The sequence below is a fragment of the Narcine bancroftii genome, chromosome 8 (assembly GCF_036971445.1).
Source record: "Narcine bancroftii isolate sNarBan1 chromosome 8, sNarBan1.hap1, whole genome shotgun sequence".
Taxonomy (NCBI): domain Eukaryota; kingdom Metazoa; phylum Chordata; class Chondrichthyes; order Torpediniformes; family Narcinidae; genus Narcine; species Narcine bancroftii.
This window is the reverse complement of record NC_091476.1, coordinates 107,555,548-107,570,833: the sequence shown is the minus strand read 5'-3', so window position 1 is coordinate 107,570,833 and position 15,286 is coordinate 107,555,548. Positions and strand designations below refer to the sequence as shown.

The window sequence follows — 15,286 nt, the reverse complement described above, 5'->3', positions numbered from 1 at the left end:
CAGATGACAAACAGCAATAAAGCACGTGTCCTCCCTTTATGATGTCATCACGCACAGCGTCCGTGCACTCACCCCCCACTCCCCATCTTCCACCAATGCCCGACTTGGGAACCCTGTCACTCTCTCGGACCCGCCTCCAAGGCCAATCACCATCACGTGTCCCATTCTCCCCGTCAGATTCGGCAGTGAAGACTGTCAATCATGCTCCCTCGCACCTGCGCGTTGGGCTTCTTGAGAAGGAGGGACACGGCGCTCTTTTGCAAAGTGACAGCACGGAAATGCTGGCGGAATCAGCGGGTCTCGTCGCGACCACAGGAGGTAACGATGTATTAGCGACGGTTCGGGCCTGAGCCCTTCTTCAAGGGGTGGGAAAGGCAGGCAGCGTCTGAATAAAGAGGCGGGGGAGAAGGACAGAGCATCAGACAAAAGGTGTTAATGGGATATAGATGGGAGGGAAGGGGAGAAGGGAGGGGGGAGGGGGTGGCTGTGAAAGCAGAGCTGGGGGAAGGAGACAGAGTGAACGGGGGAGAGAGGGGGTGGGGAGCTGCAGGAAAGGGGTCAAAGGGAGAGATAGGGAGGGTAACGTGTACCGGAGAAGGCGCTTTTAACGCTCTGATTGTAGTTCATCACAGAACTGCTACAGGAACTCAGCATGTTGGTCGGTGTATATGGATTTAAAAGGCATGTGCTTCTGCAGATGGGGTGGGGATGCTGAGGTTCAGTTCCAGGGGGACTTTGATCGGGAATAACTACCGTGGATGTCTCAGGTGTTGGGAATGTAGGGGGTGTGCATGTTCAGAATCCGAATTTCTTGGCATGAACAAGTCACGAATTTTGTTGTTTTGCAGCAGCATTCACTGAGCAAACATTCACATAAACCGCCCTTCCAACAACAATAAAGATATTTTATGAAAAGTTAAAATTACAATAAATTTACTTCCCTTGAATGCATTTTTGCTCTGGATGCAGAGAAGTCTTTTGATCCGGTGGAATGGGGTTATTTGTTTGCTCATTTAGAAAAGTTTAACTTTGGACTTTGTTGTATTAAATTATTAAATGGATTAAATTATTTATGTTCCACTGCCCCATTTCTTACTAATTTACAAAAATCAAAAGCTTTCAATCTTCAGAGAGGTACTCGTCTGCATTGTTCTTTGTCCATTACTTTTTGATTTGATATTAGAGCCCTTAGCAATTGCTCTTTGAGATGGAAGAGATTTTAGAGGGATCCAGAGGAAAGGTATTGAACATAAGGTTTCTTTATGTGCAGATGATCTATTGTTTTTTTGTTTCTAATCCAGAGGTTTCCTTGCCTAGTACATAAGCTCTGTTCTCTAATAGTCAGTTTTCTGGGTATAAGTTGAATCTACATAAAGTGTACTTTTACCTTTGAATGGTTCGATATCAAGTTATGCTAATTTTCTTTTTATGATTGTGGAAAACCAATTTATCTATCTTGGTATTACAATCACTGGCAACAATAAATATCTTTTTAAGTAAAAATTTTCCAATTTATTTAATCAGGTTAAATTATCATTTTTGAAATGAAAACCTTTATCACTTTCAATGATTGAATGTCCTTCTATTAAAATGAACATCTTGCCTAATGTTTTGTACCTTATTCAATCTATACTAATTTCTATTCCTAGATTTTTTTTTAGCTCACGTGATTCTTACATATGCCAAGGGAAACATTCCCGTGTAAATAAAACTTATCTTCAAGGAGCTAAAAGGCACTTCCCAATTTTAAATTATACTATTGGGCAGTCATTTTAGTAATTTGGTTGATTGCCCCTATTGGATAGAATAGGAATTGATTTTCAAAAAGAATACTTTGTTGGGAATTTTATGTTCACATTTATCTTCCTCTTTATATGAGATAACTAATAATATGATAAGTAAACATTCCTTGAGAATATGGCAACAATTTAGAAAGTTTTTTGGATTTTGGAATTTATTATTGGCATAGATTGGATACTAAACATTTCAAATACTTTTTTATTTGTAATAGTTTCACTTCTTTTGAACAATTTGGCAAAATTTAACTACTAAATACACATTTTAAAAATGTTTTCAAGTTAGACATTTTCTCAATCTCAGATTCCTGATTTTTTTTCCCCACAAATTCCTGAGGCTAATTTTTAAAAATATTTAAAATTTAGAACACTATTTATTATAAAATGTAGAACATTATTTGCGGAAACTGCCAAAATGTTTGGCCTGGAAGTCAGCCTGAAGAAAACTGAGGTCCTCCATCAGCCAGCTCCCCACCATGACTACCAGCCCCCCCACATCTCCATCGGGCACACAAAACTCAAAACGGTCAACCAGTTTACCTATCTCGGCTGCACCATTTCATCAGATGCAAGGATCGACAATGAGATAGACAACAGACTCGCCAAGGCAAATGGCGCCTTTGGAAGACTACACAAAAGAGTCTGGAAAAACAACCAACTGAAAAACCTCACAAAGATAAGCGTATACAGAGCCGTTGTCATACCCACACTCCTGTTCGGCTCCGAATCATGGGTCCTCTACCGGCATCACCTATGGCTCCTAGAACGTTTCCACCAGCGTTGTCTCCGCTCCATCCTCAACATCCATTGGAGCGCTTTCATCCCTAACGTCGAAGTACTCGAGATGGCAGAGGTCGACAGCATCGAGTCCACGCTGCTGAAGATCCAGCTGCGCTGGGTGGGTCACGTCTCCAGAATGGAGGACCATCACCTTCCCAAGATCGTGTTATATGGTGAGCTCTCCACTGGCCACCGTGACAGAGGTGCACCAAAGAAAAGGTACAAGGACTGCCTAAAGAAATCTCTTGGTGCCTGCCACATTGACCACCGCCAGTGGGCTGATATCGCCTCAAACCGTGCATCTTGGCGCCTCACAGTTTGGCGGGCAGCAACCTCCTTTGAAGAAGACCGCAGAGCCCACCTCACTGACAAAAGGCAAAGGAGGAAAAACCCAACACCCAACCGCAACCAACCAATTTTCCCCTGCAGCCGCTGCAACCATGTCTGCCTGTCCCGCATCGGACTTGTCAGCCACAAACGAGCCTGCAGCTGACGTGGACTTTTACCCCCTCCATAAATCTTCGTCTGCGAAGCCAAGCCAAAGAAGAAAGAACATTATGTACATCACATAAATAGTATATGATCATATGAAACTGTAATTTTAAAATACTATAATAGTCTCAAATGATTACCCAAATCTTCTCACCCACCCCCCCACCAGAATTCCATGTAACAGCTATACCTTTCCTGGTGGCAATCCTCATGAACTATATTTGATAGTTTGATTCCAATAACCATAAGTTTGTTCAATAAATACAGTTCTGGTTCCAATGGAAAATCCACTTCTATGATTTTTGTTAAAATTTCACACATAGCCTGGTTGAATGTATAAGTGTTCCAACTTCTATTCTTTGGCTTGGCTTCACGGACGAAGATTTATGGAGGGGGTAAAAAGTCCACGTCAGCTGCAGGCTCGTTTGTGGCTGACAAGTCCGATGCGGGACAGGCAGACACGATTGCAGCGGTTGCAAGGGAAAATTTGTTGGTTGGGGTTGGTGTTGGGTTTTTCCTCCTTTGCCTTTTGTCAGTGAGGTGGGCTCTGCGGTCTTCTTCAAAGGAGGTTGCTGCCCGCCAAACTGTGAGGCGCCAAGATGCACGGTTTGAGGCGTTATCAGCCCACTGGCGGTGGTCAATGTGCCAGGCACCAAGAGATTTCTTTAGGCAGTCCTTGTACCTTTTCTTTGGTGCACCTCTGTCACGGTGGCCAGTGGAGAGCTCGCCATATAACACGATCTTGGGAAGGCGATGGTCCTCCATTCTGGAGACGTGACCCATCCAGCGCAGCTGGATCTTCAGCAGCGTGGACTCGATGCTGTCGACCTCTGCCATCTCGAGTACTTCGACGTTAGGGGTGTAAGCGCTCCAATGGATGTTGAGGATGGAGCGGAGACAACGCTGGTGGAAGCGTTCTAGGAGCTGTAGGTGGTGCCGGTAGAGGACCCATGATTCGGAGCCGAACAGGAGTGTGGGTATGACAACGGCTCTGTATACGCTTATCTTTGTGAGGTTTTTCAGTTGGTTGTTTTTCCAGACTTTTTTGTGTAGTCTTCCAAAGGCGCTATTTGCCTTGGCGAGTCTGTTGTCTATCTCATTGTCGATCCTTGCATCTGATGAAATGGTGCAGCCGAGATAGGTAAACTGGTTGACCGTTTTGAGTTTTGTGCGCCCGATGGAGATGTGGGGGGGCTGGTAGTCATGGTGGGGAGCTGGCTGATGGAGGACCTCAGTTTTCTTCAGGCTGACTTCCAGGCCAAACATTTTGGCAGTTTCCGCAAAGCAGGACGTCAGGCGCTGAAGAGCTGGCTCTGAATGGGCAACTAAAGCGGCATCATCTGCAAAGAGTAGTTCACGGACAAGTTTCTCTTGTGTCTTGGTGTGAGCTTGCAGGCGCCTCAGATTGAAGAGACTGCCATCCGTGCGGTACCGGATGTAAACAGCGTCTTCATTGTTGGGGTCTTTCATGGCTTGGTTCAGCATCATGCTGAAGAAGATTGAAAAGAGGGTTGGTGCCAGAACACAGCCTTGCTTCACGCCATTGTTAATGGAGAAGGGTTCAGAGAGCTCATTGCTGTATCTGACCCGACCTTGTTGGTTTTCGTGCAGTTGGATAATCATGTTGAGGAACTTTGGGGGACATCCGATGCGCTCTAGTATTTGCCAAAGCCCTTTCCTGCTCACGGTGTCGAAGGCTTTGGTGAGGTCAACAAAGGTGATGTAGAGTCCTTTGTTTTGTTCTCTGCACTTTTCTTGGAGCTGTCTGAGGGCAAAGACCATGTCAGTGGTTCCTCTGTTTGCGCGAAAGCCGCACTGTGATTCTGGGAGAATATTCTCGGCGACACTAGGTATTATTCTATTTAGTAGAATCCTAGCAAAGATTTTGCCTGCAATGGAGAGCAACGTGATTCCCCTGTAGTTTGAGCAGTCTGATTTCTCGCCTTTGTTTTTGTACAGGGTGATGATGGTGGCATCACGAAGATCCTGAGGCAGTTTACCTTGGTCCCAACAAAGCTTGAAAAACTCATGCAGTTTGGCATGCAGAGTTTTGCCGCCAGCCTTCCAGACTTCTGGGGGGATTCCATCCATACCTGCTGCTTTGCCACTTTTCAGTTGTTCGATTGCCTTATATGTCTCATCCAGGGTGGGAACCTCATCCAGCTCTAGCCTTAGGGGCTGTTGAGGGAGCTGGAGCAGGGCGGAATCTTGGACTGAGCGGTTGGCACTGAAAAGAGATTGGAAGTGTTCTGACCATCGGTTGAGGATGGAGATCTTGTCGCTGAGGAGGACTTTGCCGTCTGAGCTGCGCAGCGGGCTTTGGACTTGGGGTGAGGGGCCGTACACAGCCTTTAGAGCCTCGTAGAAACCCCTGAAGTCGCCAATGTCCGCGCTGAGCTGTGTTCGTTTGGCGAGGCTAGTCCACCACTCATTTTGGATCTCCCGGAGTTTGCGCTGAAGATGGCTGCATGCGCGATGGAAGGCTTGTTTCTTCTCTGGACAGGACGGCTTTGTAAGGTGAGCCTGGTGGGCAGCTCGTTTCTTTGCCAGCAGCTCCTGGATTTCCTGGCTGTTTTCGTCAAACCAGTCCTTGTTTTTCCTGGAGGAGAAGCCCAGTACCTCTTCAGTGGATTGCAGTATGGTAGTCTTCAACTGATCCCAGAGGGTTTCAGGGGACGGGTCCGTGAGGCGGGTTGCATCGTCGAGCTTTGCTTTGAGGTTTGCCTGGAAGCGCCAATGGGCGCTTCCTGTTGGAGCTCTGCGCAGAACAGCGGCTTGTCATTACAAACACCCTTTTTCAGCAGAGGGACAGCCTTAAGACCACCTGGATGCATCCCCGATCCAAACACTGGCACCTCCTGGACTACATCCTGGTGTGAGAAAGTGACAAACGAGATGTGCTCCACACCAGGGTCATGCCTAGCACGGAATGCCACACTGACCACCGGCTGGTTCGCTGCAAGCTCAGCCTTCACTTCAAACCAAAGCCCAGGAACAATAAAGTCCCCAGAAAGAGGTTCAATGTTGGAAACCTGCAGTTCCAACTTCTATATACCACATCTAAAACCCAAGTCCTGGTTTTCAGATTTTAAACTCTGTAATTTTTGCGGTGTAAGGTATAATTGGTGCATAAAATTGTATTGTACCAATCTATATCTGACATTAATAAATGATATATTATCAAACACAATTTTGACCAATATTGTTCTTAAATTCTTTCCCCAAGTCTCTCTCCCACCTTTCCCTCGATTTGTGCTTGCCCGATTTTGGGCTATTGTTCTATTATAGGAAATGCATCCTAGATACAAATTTACTTGTGATCCCCTTTGGAAGAAGAGTCCCCACATCACTACACATTGGCAGGGTCATGGCTGGTCCTAAACTATCTCTTAAAAAAGATCTTAATTGAAGAGAGCAGAAGAAAGTTCTATTCGTCAAATCTTATATTTTTTTAGCTGTTCAAATGTCATAAATTGTCCTTGTTCATAACAATCTTCGATACACTTGATCCCTTTATGGTGCCAAAATATGTGGCTAATATTCTTGATTTACTTTTGGATTTTCAAATTTCTCATAAAGGTTTAATATCTCATATTTATAATAATTTACTTGATATAAGATCAGCCTCGTTAGTTAAGATCAAGAGCGATTGGGAACAGGACTTGAATCTTTCATTTTCTGATGAGGTTTGGGATTCTATTTGTAATTTGATTAGTACCACCTCCCTTTGTGCATGACATTGTTTATTGCAATTTAAAGTAGTCCGTAGCGAACATTTATCTAAAGCTAAATTAACTCATTTTTGTTCAGATATTAATCCTCTATGTGACAAATGTAAAATTGCAGAGACTTCCTTGGTTCACATGTTTTGGTTTTGTCCCAGTCTAGGAAAATTTTGGAAAGATATTTTTCACATACTATTGGTGATTCTTAAGATTAAATTGGAACCTTGTCTTTTAATTGCTCTGTTTGGATTATCTGATGATGTTTTATTAACTTAATCTTAAAGCCGAATTTTATCTTTTACGTGCAATATTGATCAAATGGAAAGATGACACTCCACCTACACATATACAATTATTATGTGTTATTTAAGCTGAGAAAAACATGAGATATGCCATTAAAGGTTCAAATGCTAATTTTTCAAAGACGGGGCCCTTTTTATGGATCATTACCATCATCTAAAGTTTTAAGACTTCTAAACCTTGATGTTGTGTTGTTGGTTTCCAAGTTGTCATCACTTGATACCCACATGCTAAAGTTTTTTTTTGCTAACCTTGTCTTATGGAAGGGGTTTTCCCCCCTGTAGATTTTCTTGTTCATCTCCAGAGACTTGTTGCTTTGTCTTTTGTTGAATGTTATGCTGAGCATTTTGCTCTGGTGATTAAATTAATTGTGATCACTTTTTGTAGTCAGACAGACAAAAGGTGTTAATTGGATATGGGAAGAATAAGCGAGAAAACTGTGAGAATGGATTGGGAGAGTTGGGAGGGGGTTGGCTGTGTGAAGAAAGAAATGAGCGAAAGGAAACAGGGAAAAATGAAAGAGAACTCTGTAGCCAGAGGTGCCAATATCCAGTTCTATGTACTCTTCCCCATTTCTTGCCCATCCCCGCCTTAATTATTTGGCTTCTGACCTTACTTAGCTCTCAGATGCTGCTGAATTCCTGCCACCAGCACGGTCTTTGCAAAGGAATCCCCTTTCCCATCCCCCACTGTTGCTACTCGGGGAGTCCCATGCGCAGTTGGGAGCGAATGCAGTTGACACTTGGACAGTGTCACATGGGGTGATGACGATTGAGAGACAGGTTACCGATGCGACTGTTGGTGGATCAGGTGGCTTCGATTGAATGTTGTGGATCCTTTTGACTTCACAATAGAAAGATGATGTGGGATGCAGTTTATATGCGCGCTATTGAGCCTTGTTGGTCAGAGCAGTTTCTGGACTGTTGAGGATTCTGGGTAATCATGCAGTCATCAACCTCCAAAATAATAGCTACCATGAGCATTTTGCATGAAAATCTGAAATAATTCCTGATCTCTCCAGCAGATTGTTACATGCTTACCAAAATGTGATTTGCACAACTAATCCCGATATAAACAGTAAATCCTGGGTTCATAATCAGTTGCTTGCTCTCCAGTGTATGTTGCCTTTCCTCCTTTACATCAAAATGTATTATTGTACTCTTGTTTTCCTGTGCTGAATTTCACCCTCCATGTGTCTACCTATCCACAGTGATCCTCCTCACAGTTCAGGTCACTTGCTCAGTTTGTTGTGTTGCTGGCCATACTTCCAGGGTGTGTCATCCTGGAACATTGGCTGCAGGGTATGCCTTGCTTTTTCTCACTCCACCATCTTCTCTTCACAGGGTTATGAAAGCGGTGCGTTTCCAGGCAGGAAGCTTCAGACAATGCCACATTGTAGTCTGACACTCTGATTGGATTCCTTGGGACTACAGTATCAACCAACTTTATCGGTGGATTAAGGGCGAGGGAATGACTGTACGGAGAAACCCTATACCCATTTAGTGCGGAAACTGGATTTCAGTCAATTAGACATGGAGGGTCAGGTGACCAGCAATACCGCAGATAAAACACTCCAATGTGAACCGTTCAGTGAGGAAGGGCTTTCTGTGGACTTGCTGGAGACGCATCACTGTGCTCACACTGGGGAGAGACTGCTCCCCTGTTCTGAGTGTGGAGAGGGATTCTCCAGTTCTGACGCACTGCTGCAGCACCAGTGTGTCCACACTAGGGGGAGCTCATTCATCTGCTCTAACTGTGGGAAGAGCTTTCAAACCTGCAAGGACCTGGAGGAGCATGGATGTGTTCCCCCTGGGGAGAGTCCGTTCACCTGTCGCGTGTGTAGGAAGGGGTTCACCCAGTCCCTCAGCCTCCTGCAGCATCAGAGCATTCACTCTGGGGAGAGAGCCTTTAAATGCTGTGTGTGCGGGAAGGGGTTCGCTCGATCCCAGAACCTGCTGAGGCACCAGCGGGTTCATACTGGGGAGAAGCCATTCACCTGCTCCCTGTGTGGGAAGGGGTTCTCTCAGCCCTCTGGCCTGCAGGCACATCGGCGGGTTCACACCGGTGAGAAACCATTTATCTGCTCTCTGTGCGGTCAGGGATTCTCTGAGTCCTCTGCCCTACTGAGGCATCGGAGAATTCACACCGGGGAGAAACCGTTCATCTGCTCCCTGTGCGGGAAGGGGTTTTCTCAGCTCTCTGGCTTGCAGGCACATCAACGGGTTCACACCGGGGAGAAACCGTTCACCTGCTCCCTGTGTGGGAAGGGGTTCTCTCAGCACTCTAGTCTGCAGGCTCACCAGCGAGTTCACACTGGGGAGAGACCCTTCACCTGCTCCCTCTGTGGGATGGGATTCACTGTGTCCTCCGAGCTGCTGAGGCACCAGAGGGTTCACACTGGGGAGAAACCGTTCACCTGCTCTCTGTGCGGGAAGAGGTTATCCCAGTCCTCTTCCCTGCGGAGGCACCAGAGAGTTCACACTGGGGAGAAACCCTTCTCTTGCAGCAAGTGTGGAAAGGGTTTTGCCGATTCCTCCTCTCTGCAGGGCCACCAGAGATTTCACACTGGGGAGAAACCATTCATCTGTTCCCTGTGCGGGGTTGGATTCACCCAGTCCTGGTACCTTCGGAGCCACCAGAGCGTTCACACTGGGGAGAAACCATTCACGTGCTCCCTGTGTGGGAAGGGGTTCACTCATTCCTCTAGCCTCCGAGAGCATGAGCGGGTACACAGCGGTGAGAGACCATTCCCCTGCTCGCTGTGTGGGAAGGGATTCACTACATCTTCACATATGCTGAGGCATCAGAGAGTTCACACCCAGGACAGACCGTTCATCTGTTCTCTGCGTAAGGGTGATGTCTCTCAGCCCTCCCACTTGCAAGTTCACACAGAGGAGCGACCATTCACCTGTTCTCTATGAGGGACTGGGTTTTCTCAGCCCTCTGGCCTGCAGGCACACCAGCAGGTTCACACCAAGGAGGAAAGGTTCACCTGCTCCATGCAGGAAAGGGTTCTCTCAGTCCTCCGGCCAGTGTTCACACCAGCGGATTCACATCAGGAAGAGACCGGTTTCTGGCAGCAAAGGATTTGCCCAGTCCTCTACAAACCCATCAGAAAATTTCCACTAGGGAAATCTTTTCATCTGCTCTCCATGTGGGAATAGGTTCTCTCAGCTCTCTGTGGGGACACCAGTGAGTTCACATGGGGAGAGAGGGTGTTCATTATGGACAGTCAGCATCTTTTCTCTCCAGTAAAAGTGTCACACGCTCAAGGGCATATGTTGAAGGTGTGGGGTAGGTGAGAATGTTAATGGAGTTGTTTGGGGCAAATATTTTATCCAGAGAGTGGTAATCAGCTGAAAGAGGCAACCAGGTGTAGTTGGTTCTTGACTGACCCATAATTTTGGAGGGAGGTGGATCACGTGGAGGCAGCAGTTTAGTTCAACTTGGGCATCCTGTTCAGTACAGACACGTGGGGCGAAGGGTTAATGCTTCAGAGGTCACAGGTTTAAGGTTTGTTGTGTTAATGGGGATTTCCTTGTAGCCTATGCTCCTCCCCGTCTCACTTTCCCCACTATTAGTTGTGTTCTACCCAACTTCCCTGCTATTCTGAGTGTGGGGATCCTGCTGTCTATTGCCTTCATGGATGCTACCTGACTTGCTCCAGCATTTTGTGGATCACTACTGAGGTGACTGGTGGTGACCTCTGACCTTGTGCCTGTGGGGCTAGGCTTTTGTGACAAGATCATATACTAGCCAGGAGATGTCAGCATGTTTAACTGCTGAGCAACACTTAGCTGTGCAAGTATCCTTTGGTGTTTGGAATTGATTTAAATTTTGAAACTCAATGCTGCAACCTCTGGATTTTCAGATGATGAGGGCGTTGAAGATGCTGGGATCTAATGCAGGTACAAGTGCAGGGAAAAACACAGAAGGTCACACAGAATCCATAGGAAGTAAAAGGCAGTTGGCACTTCGGGCCTGAGCTCTTCCCCAGGAGGGTTGAAAATGAGGCAGACTTCCCAAAGAAAATGCAGGGAGAGCCAGAGAGAGCAGCACAGGTGAACTGGTAAGAGGTCCTAGGAGGATGCAGTGGGAGGGTAGAAGAGAAAGAAGCTGAGAAGTGATGGGGAGACAGCAAAGGGTTTCTCTCTGACAGGAGAAGGCAGGGAAGGGGCTGGAGGAAAGGAGATAGAGAGATGAGGGAAAGAGTCTCAGAAAAGGGGGTGAATGGAAATTGGAAGACAATGTAGCTGCTGTCTGGTTGGAGACTGTGGAGATGGAATACAAGGTGTTGTTCCCTCCAGTTTGGTGTTGACGATTGGGGTCCAGATTGTTGTTCTGAGGGTTTTTCCCTTGCAGCTCCAACTCTCAGTCGGCCTGCTGCACCTGTTTATCAGATATTTCATCTAAACTGCATCAGATCTCCTGGGTCACATCCCCTTTGTACTTATTGTTCTGTTTGAACAGACCCTGTCTGACCTGTACCTTGATGGACATTGAATAAAAATGGCTGTGACCATGAGATTTTGGAATACTTTTTAAAATTTGATTAATGAATTCTGTGCACAACATTGTTGCAGTTCAAAGAGCACACATTTCAAAAGTTAAACTCACTTTTATTCTGATGTTGATTCATTGTGTCATAAATGTAAAATTTTAGGCTTCATTAATATATATTTCGGACACCCTAGTTTAAAAGATTTTTAGAAAAATTATTTTCAAACTTTATCAGTTATCTTTAGGGTCAAATTAGAGCCATGCTCCTTAATTCTCTCTTTGGTTTTCTCAAGAGGAAATCCCAAATTTGACCATCATTGCAGATCCATACAATCTGTTTGGGACATGAAGATCTTGGTTTTCTCAAGAGGAAATATGATTGACCACATTTCAGAAGCGAATTTTAGCTTTTACCTCATTGATAGCTGGATGGGCAATTTTGATGAAATGGAAAGACAGTACTTCACCTACTCATACTCAATGGTTACAGGAGGTCATGTACTTCCCAAGTTTAGAAAAAAAATCAGATACTGTGTTAAAGATATAAAGGATTTTTACAAGTCATGATGCCTGTATTACCCTAATTTAACCAATTAGGGTGTTTGGAAGCTCCTGAGCAGCTCTGCCTAGTTTCTAAATGTCATCTTTCATTTCCCAAGTATATTAGATATGCATGTTAACCTTGTTTCGAGGGAGGGGTTTGATTAATGGGGTAGTTCTTTTTTTCCCTTTTTTTCTTTTGAGATATTTTGTAAAATTGGTTTAATTGCGAGAACTACACACATTTATACTATGTTTGAGAAGTACAGATTATGCTTTTCTTATATTTCAGTCCATGTGTTGGGTTAATACATGTGTATGTTTTTTTTTATTAAACTCAATAAAGATATTTTAAAAAGAAACAAGTTCCCTAATACACCGATTATTTAATTCTTAATCATTTCCAACCTGCAACCACGTTTGTGAGATGGCCACTAAAATAATCCTCTTTCAACTGACGTGTGCCAACAATTTATTAACCTTGTTTGCAATACTCTGGGCATCAGATAAAATATCCTTGCACTCAGTGACTTTTCAATCAAGTTGCAAAGTGGCCTTTTCTGCCTATTGCATTGATTTTTTTCTGTCCTCCACTTTCATGTTCCCTTTTTCTATATTTTGGTTCTGTTTCCATTTTACTTCCTTCTGTCTTCCTGCAGAATATGCTATTCCCCTGCCATAGTAGTGTAACCCTCTCCAACAGCACTGGCAAACAATCCCCTGAATGGGCTGGTGGAACGAGCAGACACATGGGGGCGAATGCAGAGATACAGTCTGAGGAGCCCTGATGAGGGTTGATGTTAATGAAGAAAGTGTTATTGCTCACTTCCTTGATTAACATTACAGAAGCTACAAGGGAACTATTTTATTGGGAAGAAAGTGGAGAGGAAAATTTCAAATGGAGAGCAGAATTCATTACGTGGTGCAGAGAAAAAGAGATACCCGAGAGGGAGTTAAATAAATCGAAGCTTGTGAGCTTTATGAAGAGGCACAGATTACAGCAGCGAGGGAGTAATGATAAACATTCAGCAGGCCTTGGTTTTACACTGGGGACACAGTTTTGGGAACATAATCCCAAAATGTGAGCCCAGCTGGCAATGCTACTACCACACCAGTGAACTGGTTCAAATCTTGCACAAGGAGTTTGTACATTCTCCCCGTATCTGTGTGGGTTTTCCCCTGATGGTATTAATCCTCAGAAATGGCTTGAAAATTACTGTTGAGTTAAGTGCAGAGGGGTCCAGGCATTATTAATAAATTGCATCTCCATGCTTTGAGTTCTGTTATCGGTTTATAACCTGGGCTTTGACAACTACAGAGACTTTTTTTGTTTCCACTTTTTTGTTTTCACTGCTCCAATTTAATAGACTGGGATCCTGCACTAATCTACATCAACTGTTTTAACTGGTTAGCACACTCAGTCCCATAACCTCAAGAAAGCACAGCTACAGGTTACTCATGCTTTTTGAAACATTTCAAAATGTTTTGAAAGCAAATATTTGGGTGAAATGGTTGTCAAAGCTGGCAGTGCTTGAAAATTATTACAAATGGAACTAGGATTGCAATGATATGTGAAGGTGCAATGATGTGTAATGACATCTAATAACTTGTAATGATATAACAGGGAGATGATAGAAATAACATCTAATAATGACCCAGTGAAATTATATAATTATGCAGTAGTGTAATGATATATAATAGTGTGATGGTAACTATACACAAAGACTTGATTGAGAGATTAGCAGAGAAGTTATACTTTGAGCTTTCATCAGCTAACTATACCATGAGAACTGTATGCTCATCATCTGAAGAAACACTTACAGACCTTTAACACCACTACATTTTTTTTCTAGCATCACATTCAATCCTTCATGAATTCATCACCTTGGTTTCTCCACCGTCCCTACAGACACGAAGCGTCTTGCTCTGTCTTGTAAACAGTGATACACCAGAATACAGTGATACACCAGAATATTATGACTCAAGCACCAAAGATGCTGGAATGATTTGTCACCAGCTCCAGCCACCATTAAACCCTCCATTGAGAGAGGCAGGGTAGGCCAATTGTAACATTAGGCCTCACGCTGATGTGCAAAGCCAATTAACAGCAGGGTAGAGACTGGGTTGTAAAATCACACTAACTAGAAAGCAAGAATCAAGATTTGAACTCCAAGTTTGGAATAAGGGGATGAGCTGCAAATTAAATGTGAATGCTCTTGTAGTGACACTTTAATTAGATATCATTCATGAACATTTTAAATTATTTTTTGAATCCAAAAAATAGGTTTTATTCAGAATTAATTATTTACATCGCACATGAACTCCTCAGACTCTACATTGACATAGCCGCTCTCAGCGAAGTCCGCCTTGCAGATGTAGGCAGCCTCCAAGAACACGGCGCGGGCGACACACTCTACTGGTCTGGCAAGCCTCCACATTAACCACCGCCAGTGGGCTGATATCACCTCCAACCGTGCATCTTGGTGCCTCACAGTTCGGCGGGCTGCAACCTCCTTTGAAGAAGACTGCAGAGCCCACCTCACTGACAAAAGAGGAAAAACCCAACACCCAACCAACCAATTTTCCCTTGCAACCGCGCTTGCCTGTCCCACATCGGAATTGTCAGTCACCAACGAGCCTGCAGCAGAGGTGGACATACCCCTCCATAAATCTTAGTCCGCAAAGCCAAGCCAAAGAAAAATAAATTATTTACGGAAGGAAAATCATTCAAAGTCACTTCCCAAACCTTAGGGAGGAGAAATTGTGGTAGTAATGGTGCAAATAGAAATTAATGTAACAATGCATAGTGTTGGCATTTATGGATTATGAAACTTTATACGAGAGGCATCCCCTTGTCTCAGCCATTCAATGCCTGGTAATAGAAGGACTCCAGACTGTGGTCTTTCTCCCAGCACCCTCGCATTTGTTGCGCTGAGCCTCAGCACCTACTCCTGCAACCTGGATTGTGAAAGTCTGCACCGACATCTCCATGTGCTGAAGGACCAAAAGGTTTCGGGCAGACCAAAGTGTGGCTTTCACCAAGCTGATGATCTTCCAGCATGAAATACTGAACACTCATCTCATACAGAGACACTATCTGAGGAATTAATGGAGATTTGAGCAGTGGAGGACAGAAAAAAATCAATGCAATAG

The 15,286-nt window shown here is 44.5% G+C and overlaps 1 protein-coding gene and 1 long non-coding RNA gene across 2 annotated transcripts in view; one reads left to right on the top strand and one right to left on the bottom strand.

Moving 5' to 3' along the window:
* LOC138741139 (zinc finger protein 227-like) overlaps positions 1-11,630 on the top strand; it is a 39,535-nt gene extending 27,905 nt beyond the window's left edge. The window contains exon 4 of the mRNA XM_069894755.1: positions 8,971-11,630. Within this exon, the coding sequence (XP_069750856.1) occupies positions 8,971-10,014 (1,044 nt within the window). The 3' untranslated portion in view covers positions 10,015-11,630. The remainder of the gene's footprint in view (positions 1-8,970) is intronic.
* On the bottom strand, positions 23-8,030 carry LOC138741146 (uncharacterized). The gene is made up of 2 exons (XR_011343361.1): positions 7,705-8,030; positions 23-385 (listed from the first exon to the last, which is right to left on the bottom strand). It is a non-coding gene; the product is annotated as an uncharacterized lncRNA (long non-coding RNA).
* Positions 11,631-15,286: the final 3,656 nt, after the last annotated feature.